The sequence below is a fragment of the Bos indicus genome, chromosome 21 (assembly GCF_029378745.1).
Source record: "Bos indicus isolate NIAB-ARS_2022 breed Sahiwal x Tharparkar chromosome 21, NIAB-ARS_B.indTharparkar_mat_pri_1.0, whole genome shotgun sequence".
In the NCBI taxonomy this organism is placed as follows: Eukaryota; Metazoa; Chordata; class Mammalia; order Artiodactyla; family Bovidae; genus Bos; species Bos indicus.
The window spans coordinates 31,441,872-31,457,998 of record NC_091780.1 but is presented as its reverse complement, the minus strand read 5'-3'; the positions used below and the strand labels follow the sequence as shown (position 1 = coordinate 31,457,998).

General features: G+C 35.7%; 1 protein-coding gene across 2 annotated transcripts in view; it reads right to left on the bottom strand.

Moving 5' to 3' along the window:
* Positions 1-16,127, bottom strand: part of UBE2Q2 (ubiquitin conjugating enzyme E2 Q2) — a 62,520-nt gene that overhangs the window by 32,851 nt on the left and 13,542 nt on the right. Inside the window, exons 3-7 of one of the 2 annotated variants that reach the window (XM_019983831.2) lie at positions 14,122-14,226; positions 7,745-7,801; positions 4,817-4,957; positions 1,602-1,686; positions 180-240 (exon numbers count right to left, since the gene is read on the bottom strand). In XM_019983831.2, coding sequence (XP_019839390.1) covers positions 180-240; positions 1,602-1,686; positions 4,817-4,957; positions 7,745-7,801; positions 14,122-14,226 — 449 coding nt within the window. The remainder of the gene's footprint in view (positions 1-179; positions 241-1,601; positions 1,687-4,816; positions 4,958-7,744; positions 7,802-14,121; positions 14,227-16,127) is intronic. The other variant, XM_019983832.2, reaches the window with a different exon arrangement.

Genomic DNA, 16,127 nt, shown 5'->3' with positions numbered 1-16,127 from the left:
ATTACTTATTAAGCCCGAGAAACAGCTCATTTTAACAACCTAAGAACTACTTCTATACAAACAGGATCTAAAGTTCTAAGAAGAAGCCATAGTAAATAGGTACCAAATTAAGCAGGGAGGAAATCTCATTGTGATAGTCTACCATTAAAAAGAGTGGGTTAGCATAAAAAAGCACTTACTTCTGCAGTTTAACATGCCAGTCATATAAACTGTCATTTATGAGTTCCACTGAATAAATCCCTGTAATGATATAGGGCATGTTAGTTACTCTTTACTTATAACTGTTGCACTTGATCTTATAACTATTGCTCTGCTGTAAATGTACACACTATATAGCCAACAAAATCAAGAAATTTTGCTATTAAAACATAACAGCTAAGTTGTAATGTAATAATTCTTGTGATGGAACAGAGTATCTTATGCCATAAATAGATAACTAAAGTCATCATGAAGAGGATTGTGGGGTTGAGAAACTGTTTACCATTCACTGCAAAAGGAAAAAAAAGATTATGCAAAATCACATGTACTTAAGACTTTTCCCCTATGCATATACAAACATTTCAATTAAAATGGAATCCCTCTAACATATAGTTTTATAATCTTTCAGGGGGCATTTTTTCCAGCTTAGTATATAGAAATTTACTGTCAATTTTTAAAATAATTCTACAGTATTTTACTTTATGGATAAGCCATGATTTAATTAAGCTCACCATATATCTGGTTATTAATTTAATTTTTTATTACTACAAAATAATGCCATAACAAACAAGTGATGATTTTCACTATAAATAGTATTCAAATATTAAACTTTATTAGGTTTCTACACACAAACTTTCAGACTTCTTATAAGAACTGTTAGGACACCAAAACTTGTAATAATCTCAGAAACAAGTCTGACTTATCTTGTTCTATAAAGGGGAGAGGCTGATTGTTTGTTTTTAAATAAGCTCTAATGATTTAGGTTTGATCACTCTGAAAAATTCTGAATGAATTATAATGCTACTTTTTTCAAAGAAAGTAAAGTTTGGCTCTTTATCTTATACAGTACTTTTAGACTCTCTGCAATAGTATGAGGGAATTTTATGTCAGTTATGGAGGTTCCACAATATTTAAGTCTTACTGGTTAAGAAAGAACTCTTAAGTCAAACTATAATTAAAAAAAAAAAAAAAACCTATTTTAACTCTCTCTATAACAGTTGATTATGTTTATGAGTTTGTCGTTTCAAAAAAAGGAATAAAAAACATAAATTAACTTGGCAATAATTCTTTGTACAATAAAACATATTCATCTTATTTACTTTCTAAAGCAGATATTTCTTGTACCTTTCTATACCCAGAAGATTAAAATCCTATGAATCCCTATCAACAAGAAGACAAAAAATGTGTCCATAAAACACAATTTCTAAAAATCCAAACAATAAGTGAACTCATGCTATTTTATCCCCCACATCTTTTGGTTACTTAAATTTGCATTTTCATTTCACATTCCTAAAATAAAGTTAATAAACATTTCTGTTTCTGTCCAGTTATACTATGAGAAATTATATTATATCTGAAAACTTTAGGCATAAGGACAACAGCAGAGATCCAGAGATCCTTACCTGTTTTATAACTCTGTGATCTGTATATGTCCCTGAGCTCTTTCATAAGTCTATCTGAAGCTTGTACAGACCCAGACACTGCACCCTGAAATATAAAACTTGCTGTTTACCAGGATTTATTGATTCAAATAACTAAAGATTTAAGGTATCTGAACCTGAAATAAATGTTCACAATGAGACTGTAAAAATGGATCACCACTTAACACTTTAAGAAGTCAAAAAAATTAAATCAATATCATAAAGTTGCAACAGGAATACAAATTTGGAACAGGTCTGATTCATTTACTATTTGTCATCTGGAAAAAAAAAAAAAGACTAATTTATGTCCAGATCACCATGACCACTTCAATACCCTAGAACTAATAAGAGTCTATTTCAAATTCATCAATTTTTTTAAAATTTATTTTCTTTTTTGTGGTTTTACTGGGGTGGGAAGTTTCATGTTCACAGCAAAATTAAGAGAACAGTACAGAGATTTCCTATATAACTGCCCCTCACAATCAATAGTCACCCTCATTATCAAGCATCCTTCAGGGGCGTATTTCTTACAACTTATAAACCTACTTGGACACATCATTACACCATCTTATGGTTCACTTTCAGTGCTGTACATTCTACGGATCTGGACAAACGTATAATGACATGCATCCACACGTTACAGTAACATACAAAGTATTTTCATTGCCCAAAAAGTCCTCAGCGCTTCACCTATTAATCCCACCCCAGCCCCCACTCCCTGGCAACCACGGATCTTTTTACTGTCTACATAGTTTTGCCTTTTCCAGAATGCCATATAATTGAAACACAGTCTGCAACCTTTTCAGATCGGCTTCTTTCACCTGTAACATGAATTTAAGGTTCCTCCAGGCCTATGTCCTGTCTTGACAACTCATTACTTTTTTTCTATCAGGGATTAATATTCCATTGCCTGGATGTACTACAGTTTATTTGCTTTCCTACCAAAGATTATCTTGGTTGCTTCCAAGCTTTGGCAATTATGAACAAAGCTGCTATAAAAATCCATGTGCAGGTTTTTGTGTGGACATAACTTTTCAGTTTATTTGAGCAAATACCAAGGAGCGCAACTGCTGGATTGTATGGTAAGAATATGTTTAGTTTTTAAAGAATCTGCCAGACACTATTTTTCTATCAGCAATCAGAAAAGTTTCCTGTTGCTCCATATCCTCACCAGCCATTTGGTATTGTCAGTGCTCCAGATTTTGGCCGTTTTAATAGATGTGTAGAGGCTCCATGCATTTTTGAAAATACTAGAAGACCCTCAACATGATACATTAACTAAAGCAGTTTCCTTATAATCAAGAATATACTAATAATCTATAGTTTACATATTAAGAAATAGAGAAACATGTCCACATACATACAACTGGTTTCAGTACTTTTCAGTGTTCCAACTCCTCTGAAGATTAAAAGGCACCAGTATCTTATCTTAAGACTGAATATGAATAGAACTATTTATCATAAGAAAAACATTTAGAATGTCTTCTGAATTAAAAAAAAAAAAAGAAAACCTGACCTTGTAAAATTTTATTTTTTTTTATTTTTTTAATATAAATTTATTTACTTGGAGGCTAATTACTTTACAATATTGTATTGGTTTTGCCATACATCAACATGAATCCACCACAGGTATACACGTGCTCCCCATCCTGAACCCCCCTCCCACCTTCCTCCCCATACCAGCCCTCTGGGTCATCCCAGTACACCAGCCCCGAGCAACCTGTATCATGCATCGAACCTGGACTGGCGATTCATTTCACATATGATATTATATATGTTTCAATGCCATTCTCCCAAATCATCCCACCCTCGCCTTCTCCCACAGAATCCAAAAGACTGTTCTATACATCTGTGTAAAATTTTAAATGCTACATCTTAAAAATTGCACTACACTTTAAGGTGAGGTAGAAAATCTGGCTACGTTACTTGATGAGTTAAAACCCCAGTTTCACATCTGTAGAGTAGGAAGAATATTTCACACAGTGGTTATGAAAATTAAATGCAAAGGTATATACAAAGTTTAAAGGATTTAGTGTATGTCATGTGATAGTATTCAATAATTTGTAGCTGTTTGACTATAACACACAAATTGGATGCAATCACAAGATATAGAAAGTAAGAGTAACTATCTTTAACTTGAATACCACGAGCTTTTATTTATTTTTTAATAATCAAGGTAAAGACTTGGCTAAATTTCTTTGCCCTCTAAAGAAAGATCTGCCAGTTACATTAGTACAGTAAGTAAGACTGACGACATGAGAGTAATCTTCCTGTTTACAACACTTTTCATCTCCTTGCACAACAATTCACTCCCTGTGTTTGAGAATCTGTGCTCAGGACAAAAGAACTGGTTCTCAGATTTCATGGGGTTGATAAACAGCTTTAACAGAAAGGCAGTAGGTAAACAGTTAAGTGTTGAGATGGAGAGCTAGACTTTCATTTGATATTTCTCTACACTGAACATTTTATATACATCATTCTCATTTATTATTTACAGAAATCATCTAAACGGTACATAATGTCCACATTATAGAGTTGGGAAACTGAAGCCACACAGCTGTGTTTGTTACCATGCTGTTTCATATAAAAGATGTTAAGTCAAAAGAAAAAGTTACTTTTGGTTCTGTCATAGCAGAGCAAACCAGATACCAGCTTCGTGAAGAAGAGAGAATTTGAATTACACTTTGTAGGAGAGACTGAATTTAAATTTACAGATTCCATAGGAAAAGGGTAAAAAGAGAAAACAGGATAAGCAGGTTGGACAGTAACTGATTTCAGATGAACAGAGTAGAAAAACAGATGAACAGGGTAGAAAGGAGCTATCAGTAGATGAGAAACGTTAGGGGAAAAAATAAAACTAGGGCAATAAAACATATGACTGAACCTACTACCAAGGCAGGGATGGAGAGGCCTGGCTGAGGTTGGTATCTTATTGAATTGCCCTGTATTTATATTATTCCTCTACAGCTGACTCTTGAACAAGACAAGTTGGAACTGCATGGATCCACTTATATGCAGACTTTTTCAATAAATACACACTACACTATCTGCAGTTGAATCCTTGGATGTGGAACTGCAGATATAGAAGGCTGGCTGTAGTTACATGTGGATTTCTGACTGCAAGGTCAGCATCCAAGAGTCAACTGTAATTACTTAACCACGAAAGTCCAGGTTCTAGATATTTATACAATACTTACATTTAGATGGTCTTGCCTTTGAGTCTTCCTAATTTTCTCTAATATTGCCAAATTTTCTTTTTCAATTCCTTCATCCTCTGACTTTTTCCCACTAATGGGCTCTTCTTCCTTCATCTCATAATGATCCAAGTCTTCTATATCCTACAAAAAAATTAAAAATTTAGCTACTCAAGCTCATGCCAAAAGTTAAATTATTCTTGACCTAGAACATAGAAGAGAGAAATACATATATCCTATGAGGAGGGGAGAAAAGCTTTCACCATCCAATTTAAAAGGTTCTCTCCTTTTATATCCTATATTTTAAAGCTAGAAACTGAGTAAAGCATATTTAATACTTTTACAAAGCCATAACCATCTTAAATGGCTTTAAATCTCCTATTAAGAGGAAGTTTTGAAATAGTACAGCATGAAGTACCAAGAACTTTAACCTGACTTCTAAAAATCTATTAGATTTAGTTTAGTACCTAGTCTAAAATGTGAACACAGATATAGGCACAAATCTATTTGCCCATTTCAACTTTATAACCACAAAACCAAAATTTTCATGTGCAAAATATCAGAACAGTTAATTCAATGGAATGCCAGAAGACCGTTAAAATGCCAATACGGTATACTGGCTTCTTCTATATCAATAATGAAATAAAAGACACAGAATACAAAACTGAATACACAGAATGTTAATTATGTCAAAATAAGCACAGAAAAAAAAGAAAAGGACATATACTGAAATACTATTATCTGCGTTTTTTCTTCTTTTCCAAGTTTTCTGTAGTGAGCACATATTGATTTTTTATAATTAGGAAAAAAGTTTAAAAAAAGAATTAAAACACCATCTCTAAGTCAACATCATTCATCTCCACATAATTCTTCTCCCTCCTTCCCTTATCATCTGCTCTTACACATTAAAAAATTCTGCATACATTTGTATAAATCTATTTTCTTATTTCCAACTTTACTTCAGTCATCAAAATCTCTAAAGAAGTAGTCTATACTTTATCTCCATTTTATCAAGCAGATTAATTCATGATTTCTAGACCAGGTTGATTTAGACCACTTCCATCCAGACTCAATGATCTTTTTCTTGGACTGCCATCTCTTCAACTCCTATTCCTTTCTTATTTAGACCCTGTCTATGACTTCATGCTTCATAGAGTCGATTTCCCCTGGATTGCACATTTCAGCTATGATTTACCATCTACACTTGTTTTCTTCAGAGTGCTGGACTGTATCTCCTCCTCCAACTTCAACCTCAGCCATATCCCAACCCAAAAAATTTCTCCACTCAGTATTAAACAACACAGAAGTCATCATTATCATCTTTACAAAACAATATTCACGGTACACTATTTTCTGCTTAAGGCCTTATCAACAATCACACCAAATATAAACAAATATTGTCTCTAATTCAAAACTCAGCCATCTGCTTTTTCTAGACAAACTTGCTTTCCAAGACTCCAACACATCAATCTTCTTCCAAAAGGACAACCTCCAGTGTGCTCAAACACCATGCCCAGGGTTGTTCTGGGCCTTTTTACCACATTATTTTAGTTGCCTAGAATATCTTTTCACCTATCCTAATCTGACATCTCCAAAGTCTATCCTACCTTTCCAGGTTTACCCAAACGTTGCTATCCTTCCTTCATATTATCTTGTGAATGAAAAAAAGAAAGGTACATAAACTCTTTGAGTACAATGTCTACTTTATTATATACTGGGCTCAATAAAAAGTTTAAAATTTTAATTCAGTTTATTCCAAAGTTAAACTTCATGTAAACATTAAAAAAAACTTCCTATAATCTCCAAAATTCATTCTAATTGGATAATGTTAAGAATTATTTTAGGGCTTCCCTAGTGGCTCAGTGGCAAAGATTCTGCCTGCCAATGCAGAAGACGGGTTCGATCCCTGGTCCAGGAAGATCCCACGTGCCACAGAGCAACTAAGCCTCTGCACCACAACTACTGAGCCTGTGCTCTAGAGCCCAAGAATGACAACTCTAGAGCCCATGTGCCATAACTACTGAAGCCCCCACACCCTAGATAGAGTCTGTGCTGGGCAACAAGAGAAGCAACCACAATGAGAAGCCCACGCACTGCAAGGAAGAACAGACCCCGCTCTCTGCAACTAGAGAAAAACTGGCACAGCAACGAAGACTCAGCACAGTCAAAAATAAAGTTATTTTTTCCAAAAAAGAATTATTTTTACTTTCAGACTCACAAAACAAACCTCCAACTACATTAGTTATAAGGCATCCTAAGAAGTGAATTTTAGATTTAAATTTTTCCAAATCAAGAAAAATAAGGTAATAACCTGAATCCATTTTAAGACCCAAAACAGAAAAATGTTTTAAAACCAAGGTTGTGGAACTTGCCTTTTATCAGGTCAGTATAGAGAAAGAGATCTTCATTATGAAGTTTGAATTTAAATGCAAAGCTTCAGAGTCTGAAAACCTCTAAAATTTTATCAATGACTGGCAACTAAACTGATGTAAAGCTCAGTGTCTTTGGAATTTCCTCTTTGACATTCTGAAGTTTTCAATATGAGATAGTTTTCATTACATCTAATGAATAGTCCCTTTAATTGTTCTCAAATTCCCCTTTTATTCAAACTTTTGAAACTTAGTAGTTCCTATTAAACCAAATCAGGTTAAGTACTGATTACTATTAAATGCAAATATAATTTTAGTACTAAATGTTAAGAGCTCTTATTTTCCATGAAATCAAATCCAAGGACATCAGATAAGCAATTTGCTAAAAAGCATATGATGAATTAGAGATAAAGCCAGATTTTTAAACTGTATTAAACTTCAAATACAATGTGCTTCTCATTATTCCACATTAACAATGGTTTTATAAAGGAGACTAGAAAATTACTAAAATGTCCAAAAATGAAGATATTTATGAAATGCTACTTTTACATAAAATACCTACTTCAGCCATCTCTTCCTCTTCCTCCTCTTCTGAAGTCACCTCTTCTGTTGTCCCATTCTGAAAAGAAAAAAAGTTTGCCAGGACTACACAGAACAAGTAAGCACACAGCATATCGGAAGACTTTAGGGACAAACTACTTGTCACTGCAATTCCACTAACAGCTCATTAAAACTGAAACATTTACTCTTAAATTCTGCTTTGACAAATATTTATCAGCTTTTTAAGAAAATTTTTGAAAAATTCAACTTAACAGATGCCTTAGAAATTAACAAAGGCAATTAGTCAAATATAAAGCAAACGGAAAAAAAAATTTAAACATATTCTAATTAATATTTTAAATATTCTAATTTAAAATAAGAAAACATTTTATACATATCACTATGCCTGTAAGGCCAATGGCTTCTTTTTCGTTTAAAATACCCCAAACCAAGCGTTCCTTAAAATGTCTACCTTTTAAGGTTTGAAAAACCTGAATCTTTCCATAAATTCTACAGTTTACATTTTAAAAAGTTAAATGTGTTATAAAGGCATAGACACTGCACAAAACTAAAAGTTATAAAGTAATCACCATTTCAACTAAAGAGCTATTTTTCTTTTTTTATAACATGCTGTTTACCACAGAATATTTCTGTATAAGCCACAACTTAACTCTCATTCACAATGAGTCAGATGGGGTTTTAGGAAGAGCTTTTATATCTAGTTTAATCAGAGTTCATAAAGACAAGCTTCCTGGACCCAGAGCACAGTTCTCCAGGACATGGAGTTCTCTAGGACTTTAAAAACTTGGTATTTTTCCCCCCAGAAATTCCTACTCTATTTGTCCAACTACAGCTGGTAAGGATCACGCTCATATAGGAGGTTAACCTTGCTGGCCTCTCAGTGTCAGTGTCAGAACCAGAGGAAAAAAAATTTTTTAACGTAACTCAATGCAGCAGCAAACTCTCCAAACAGATTTCTCTCTTCCTTTTATTCAGGAACTGCAAAGGCCACCTGTCAAGCACCTCCCATTCACACACCACAGGCAGAGCACAGGTTTGAAAAACCAGGAGAGGCTACAGCAGAGAAGAGTGACAACTGCTGAGGACACGCATAACAACTCATACCCCATCCAAAAACGAGGAGATAATCGGGCATCACCAGATATTTGAAGAAACTAGCAATCTGAAAGAAATGCACCAAGTTAAACAAGCAGAAGTGGCCTGAAGCATGATCAATGAAAGCAATAAAACAATTTAAAATCTGAATTGGAGGGACTTGCCTGGTGGTCCAGCAGTTAAGGAATCACCTTCCAATGCAGGGGATATGGGTTAGACCCCTGGTCGGGGAACTAAGATTCCATATGCCACAGGGCAACCAAACCTGTGTGCCACAACTCCTGAGCCCTTACATCCTTGAAGCCCACACACCATGACTAGAAAACAGTCCATGCACTGTGACAAAGACCCAGCGTGCCACAACTTAAGACCAAAAATTAAACTAATACTTTAAAAAATCTATCTGGAATCTTTAGCAGTAATTGAGAAGATACTGCATCCACAAAATCTAAAAATATTACTATGTAAAAGAACAAGAGAGTTCTGGGAAATCAAAAATATCTCCCCTCAAAGAAAAAAAAAAAAAAAACAACTTAGTAGAAGGGCCAGAGAGCACAAAGGACCTGAATGAACAAAATATTTATGATTAAAGAAAACAACCAAACTGTGACATTCCCCTAAAATGTGGAGAAAAAGGAGATGGGGGGTGGGGTGGGAAGAAGGTGATTAAAATAAGAGAAGAGTTAAGGGAAAAGAGACCTGGAATATAGAGATCCAATATTCATTCAGAAAATGAGGGAAAGAAAGAGACAAATGTTACCAACCTAAAGAAGGATGTCAAAATATCAAGCTCTGAATGCCCCAAAGTAATGTTGAAAAGTAAAACCCCATACTTTACAGTTAAAGAAAAAAAAACATATCAATTTCCAGAGAGAAAAAGTATAAAGAACTAAGAATCAGACAGGTTTCAGACTTTTCATCTGTAACAAAATATACCAGAAGAAAAAAGTATAAAGAACTTGGAAAAGACTCAGGTATGAATTTAGAATTCCCTGAGTTCCATCAGGATGCAAGCCATACCTGTGTTTATTCAGCACCGGATCCTCAGCACTTACACAGAGTACTTTACACAAAGTCAAATAAATATATTAAATAAATAATAAAAACAGACACTGAGTATTCAAGGAACACTCCTTATATCCACCCTCAGAAATCCTTTCTAGAAAAAAGAATACATTATTCAGAGATATATTTCAGAGAGGGAAAACCATGGAGTACAAGAAACAGCAATAATCAAAGACATCACTGGTTAAGTCTAAGCAACTGCTGCTAATGCAGCTGAGAGTTTACAGGCCATATTCTGATCACAGTGAAAAACTAAAAACCCCAAAGCTGCCTGAGAATCTTTAAAAATTTTTTCTTAATAATTTTTGAGAATTTTTAAGAAGAATTAAGAATTAAGAATTCTCTTAATTTGAGAATAATTAAGAATAATAATTTCTTCTTAAATGAAGATATTGACCTTCATATGCCCCTGTAATTCAATTCCTAAATACATGCCCAGAGACATACTTGCACAGGTGTACCATGTACTATAGACAAAAACGATCATGGTAGCACTGTTCCTGACAGCATACTGGAATCAAACCAAAAGTCAGTAAACAGTCAGATGGATAAGTATGTATGGTACAATGGAATAAATACAGCAATAATAAAGAACTATAACTACACACCATATAATCCTGACATTGCAGGATGTTTAGTAATATCCCCTCTATGCACAAAAAGCCAATAGCACACTCCCCCACCCCTCCCACCATGACAATACAAAGTATCTCCAAATACTTTCACGTGTCCCATGGGAGGCAAAACCATCCCCCTAGCTGAAAATTGATTTCAACTGTTTGAGATCTTAGGAAAAAAAAATACACCACGCTTCCCAAGTCATGAGTCTGCTTATACTCTGATACCAAAATTAAACAAGAGGAACCTAAAAGGAAAGAGACTATATTAGACTCTACTTAAAGTAGAAAAACCCCAGTATAAGGTATCATATCTATTGTGTTCTACCCCCAACTCCCAACCTACATAGGTACTGAATGTATATTATGTGAATGCAAGGAAGAGTCAAAATTAGGAAACTTATTCATGTAATTTATAAGTTATATCCCTATATGGAATTATTAATATATGCATGGCCATGAAAAACAAGGTAGGTCTATATGTACTGTGTCCATGATATACTGTTAAGTGAAAAACCTATGTCTTCTAAAGAAGCAAAGTTGAACACAGAATGGACTTTTCTCCCATCTCTTTTCTGAGGCTCCACTAGAACTACGATGAAGACATACCATGAAGGTTGAACACTGTACACACACACAATGTAACAAAAAAATAAAAGAGGGCTACCAGCAGAAAAGACAACTCATGCTAGAAGATGACAGTGAACTGGAGAATGGTGATTTAAGTGGAGCAAACAAGCCAAGCCACAGGTTAGGGGGTAAACCGGCAGGCTAATCTGTCCCGCAGCGCCCTGGAGAGGCTCCAGACGAAGACACCAGGACACCTGACAGCAGGGGTGATGGGTGGAGTGAGACACAGACTAACCAAGGCCAACAACAGAGCGACTGTCCAGCCCCAAAACACACCGCTCTCCTTAAGCAGAACTCTGGCAGACACGTCTTTCTCAAGCAGGAGACAAGGTTTCATGTCCAGAGAAACCAGACAGTTCCAGCCATCACTTATGATTATACCAGGAAACAGGGAGTGGAGGATAAGGGATGGAAGCCAGCTTAAATTCCTCCAAAAAGCTGTATCAGTTGGCAAGTGTTGGCCACAAAGGACTCCTTATCAGCCTTTTAGTACCTCTTTCAAATATGAATGAAAAAAAGGAAAAAATATGAAAAAGCAACAGAATAAAGAGATATATGAGGAAAGTCTTCAAAAAGAAAAAAACAAACCAAGATAAATTAGAAAAAAAATTATTAAACTTATTAAAGAGAAATAGAGATGCTTGAGGGAGAATATCAAAGTAACCCCTTAAAGACACTTACGATTACATCAACAAAACAAAAATAGAATGCTACGAATAAGGAATAATCAGAGAACAAGCTTTTAGAACTTACGGTTCGTTCATCTTTGGAGAGGACCCACAATGAGACACACTCCCAGCATTCGCCCCTTGTATGGACCCCACCCACTGTCAACTTGGGCTGGCCCTGGGACTTGCTTTAACCAGCAAACATGGTGGAAATGACACTGTGCCAATTCCAGATCTAAACTTTAAAAAAAGCCTGACAGCTTCCACTTTTGTGCTCTTGAAAGCCAAAAATAAGAATTCTGACTACCTTTCTAAAGGAAGAGAAGCCACGATAAGAGACCTGGAATGATGAGATGCCATGTGGTAAGAAGGGCCATGAGAGGAAACAGCAGGCACCAGACATGCGAACAAAGAAGCCATGTTGGACATTCCAGTGCGGTCACATGTCCAAATAACAAGTCCCAGCCACTCTCTGACTGCACGGTGAGGTCAGCAGAAAAACTGTCCAACTAAGCCTAACCAACCCACACAATCCTAAGACAGAGAATAAAGTGTTGTTTAAGCCATTATGTTCTGGGGTAACTGGTTAACCAGTACTAAAGAGCCAAAATAAAACTTATAAAGTTATGACTGTTCAAATAAAATTTTCAAAAATTGAAAGGTAAATGTTTCAGAATTTGAAATTAAGACAAAGAGACAGAATATAGTGATAATTAGATACAAAGATTCAAGCAAGGAGGTCTAAAATCCTATTGGTAGGTATTCCAAGGTGAACAAAGAAAAGAATGGAAAGGAGAAAGTGCCACAGGAAAAAAATATAAGAACATCTACCCAAAAAGAAAGACTCGAGAGTCCAAATTTGACAAGATCCATCCATACTAAGTGCTCAAAAACAACAGAAAACCAAACAAACCACGACTCAGTAAACCACTGTGATATTTCAGAACACCAAGGGAAGGACAAAGTCCTAAAAGCTTCCTGAAAGTCACGCAGAGATGACCAAGACTAAGAATGGCATACCTACTGACTAGACACAACAGCACAGTCTGAAATTCCGAGGTAAAATTTTTTTCAACCAAGAATTACACATTGAACCAAACTACCAATCAAGTGAAGAATATAATAGCAGTTAACATTTATTGGGCATTTATTATGCACCAGGCATTGCCCTAAATGATTTACATGTAACAACCTATTTAATCTTTACATGTCCCCGCAGATATATGTATTACTAGCATCTCTCCCAGTTTGCACACGGGAAACTGGGGAACATCCTGCTAGGTAACTAGCCTAAGTTAATTAGGGGATACAACTAAGGAGCAGTGATCAGGATTCAAACCTATGGTGGTCTGGCCTTTTTTTTTTTTTTTTTTTAAGAAGTTAAGAACTCAGAAATGTACCACCTCTTCATGTTTTCTTAAGATTTTACTTGACTAAAATCATTTTACTCCAGGGAAATGAAAAGAGGTAAGCCAAGAAAGAAACATGAAATCTGAAAACAATGTATCTACTACTCCAGTAGAAGAAACAAGAAAAATTTCAAGATGACCGCTGAATAGCCAGCCCAGAAAACAACCTGCTGAGACTGGTACAGAAGAAACCAAAGGCTGAAGAAGAGAGGGGAGATCTCACAGAAAAGAGACAGGACATAACTTTTTTAAACTAAGAATTATTACTAAGGAAGACACCGCAAAGCAAAAAGCTGTACAAAGGAAATATAACAGGAAACTATACTACAAAGTCCTAATGATGATTATTCATATGACTAAATATAAAGATGTTTTAGGAAGGGGAGGTGGGTGGGTAAGTGGGTGGTATAAGAGTTAAATCTTTATTATAGTACAAGCCACGAAATTATACCTAAATAGGTAAATCCAGAAATCCAGAGAAGTTAGAGGTGGTGGTGAGCAAGTGGGTACTTCTGCTGATGGAGGAGATAACATTAGAGTTAGGCCTTTCGAAGCACAAAACGGCAGAAAGATGGCATTCTCAGGTGAAGGTAAGTAAATAAACAAAAGCAAACAACTGCAGAAGCAAGGAACAGTTATGGCAACCAGAAATATTAACAACAAAAAGGTGGTGATGGGGACAAGGGCAATTGTTTGCCTGTCATAGTAAATATAACCAGCAGCTCCCAAGAATGAAAAGGCTATTTTTAGTATCTAAAACAAACAAAACAATTCAACAGGAAAACAAAAACTAACTCCTAAATAAGTTGTATAATAATGAGAAATCATCCTAATTTTATTTGTGCATGAGACAATGTATTTTAGCTCTTGAACACTTGAGAATTTTTACTTTACCTGACCCGTGGGTAGTGGTTGATCTAGCATCTCAACATCCAGGTGCTTAGGAAGGTTATATAATCTGCAGAGTTCACATATCAACCACTTCAATTGCTGACGAAGCTACAAAACACATTTCAGTAAATAAGCATTACGTTAAAGAGCCCTTAGAAGACATGAATAATGCTACAACTATTGTAACTAATCCAGTAGGAAATGGAAAAAAAAAAAGTTTACTATTGCTCAATTACAGCCTACAGATAAAATAACAATCTTAAGAAATATTTTAGGGGCTGCCTAGCAGAATGACATGAAAAAAATGGCAGAGGAAGAGAAGCTCCAAACACTGCCTAATTTTCAGTTGTTAACTTCTTTTCTTAATAACTTATAAGAGCACATTAATACATTAACGAGGCTACAGAAAACAGAAGCAGCGTTGTTGCACATGGATTATAAAATTATATATTTCACAGCCACTCATTTGCAAGTACAGAGGCAAATGTGGTCTAGCAGACAGAGCCTTGGAACCTAGACAACCTTGGATACAGTACCTAATGCCCTGAGTCTGAGTCTCCTCATCTGGAAAATAAGGAAACTAAAACCTTCTCATAAGGGTAAAGATTAAATGAAATCTTCTGCAAAAACACTTGACACTTATAGGCTCTTAAGTGTTTGTCAAAAAAAAAAAAAAAGGCCTCACTAGGAAAGCTGCAAAGAATAACTCCTTTCCACTTTTAAATTCAGATTTTTAGAACATATTTACTTTAAGTAAGCAAGGTAAACTATATGCACAAATACATTTTTCATTGTTTAAAAAATATACATTGTTTTCAATGTATAAGTTTAGCACTATGATTTCAGAAGAATGGTCACTATCAGTAGACCTGACTGGGAGCAAATAAGGCAACTTACTTCAATTGGTCAGAACAGTTTCCTAGATGTTGCCAACCAGGAAAAGACATGAAGAGAAAGAAGATTTATGAAGGACTAAGGGAAAACAGAAACAGAATTAGAATGGGCTAAACAAAGCAAAGAACAAGCCTTTCCAAAGTGGACAATGGAGCAAATGAAAATGAGGAAAGCTGAGCAGTAAATTAGTATCAAAAGTATCCTCAAGCTTAAAAAACAGCAAAGCCCCACTGTGGATTTGTTCTCCATCTGATAAGCTCTGTTCTGTGCTCAGTACATCATAAAGAGGTGGCTGGGTGAGCTGGACAGACCTGGACACTCCATTCCCTGGTACAGGAAGAGCTCCCCGAGCACTGTGGGAGAGACAGCCGCGTGGTCGTAGAGGTGCACCAGGCAGTAACAAGCAGGGCCATACACCTCCCGGGAATTTCAACGCCATGCTCCCCCCAAAAGGTGTTTAAGGGATCAGAAGAAGAAACTTAAGACCAGGGGGGAAGAATTTAGGAAATATTTAGAAGGGAGATGAACAAGTCTTAGAAATTTACTAGATAGTTTCGGGTTGAGGAGGCAGGGGTCAGGAAACACTGGTATAAAAAAGAACTCTAAGATAGTTCCCACATTCAGGCATGGGTAACAACTTTCATTATTTCATTTTGCCCCATTCACAATCACAGAGAGAAATTTTTGAGGGGAAATGTGATGGGGGTGGCGGAGTACTAAGATGCAGATGAACTTAAATTTTAGATGTAATCATTTTGAACAGCCATGGCACACCTGAGTGAGATTCCCTGAATCTATGTGATATATAGACAAATAATGGGTGTCAAACTCAGGAGACAAAATTTTATCTAGAGATACAAATTTAGGAATTATTGGAATATAGGCCACAATTTAAGTACTAGGGGTAGAAGAGATTACTCAGAGAAAGCACAGAAAGAGAACAAAGAGGTGGACCAAGGAATAAGAGCTCAGAGAAGACCAAGGCAAGGTAGTAAGAGACAGAAACAGGAGAAAGTGATTTGATGGAAATCCTCAGAGGACAGAGACAGGACTTGTCTTGTATACTGACCACTTATCACAAAGCCTGGCACAGAAGCCAGGCACGTTTTTAAAAA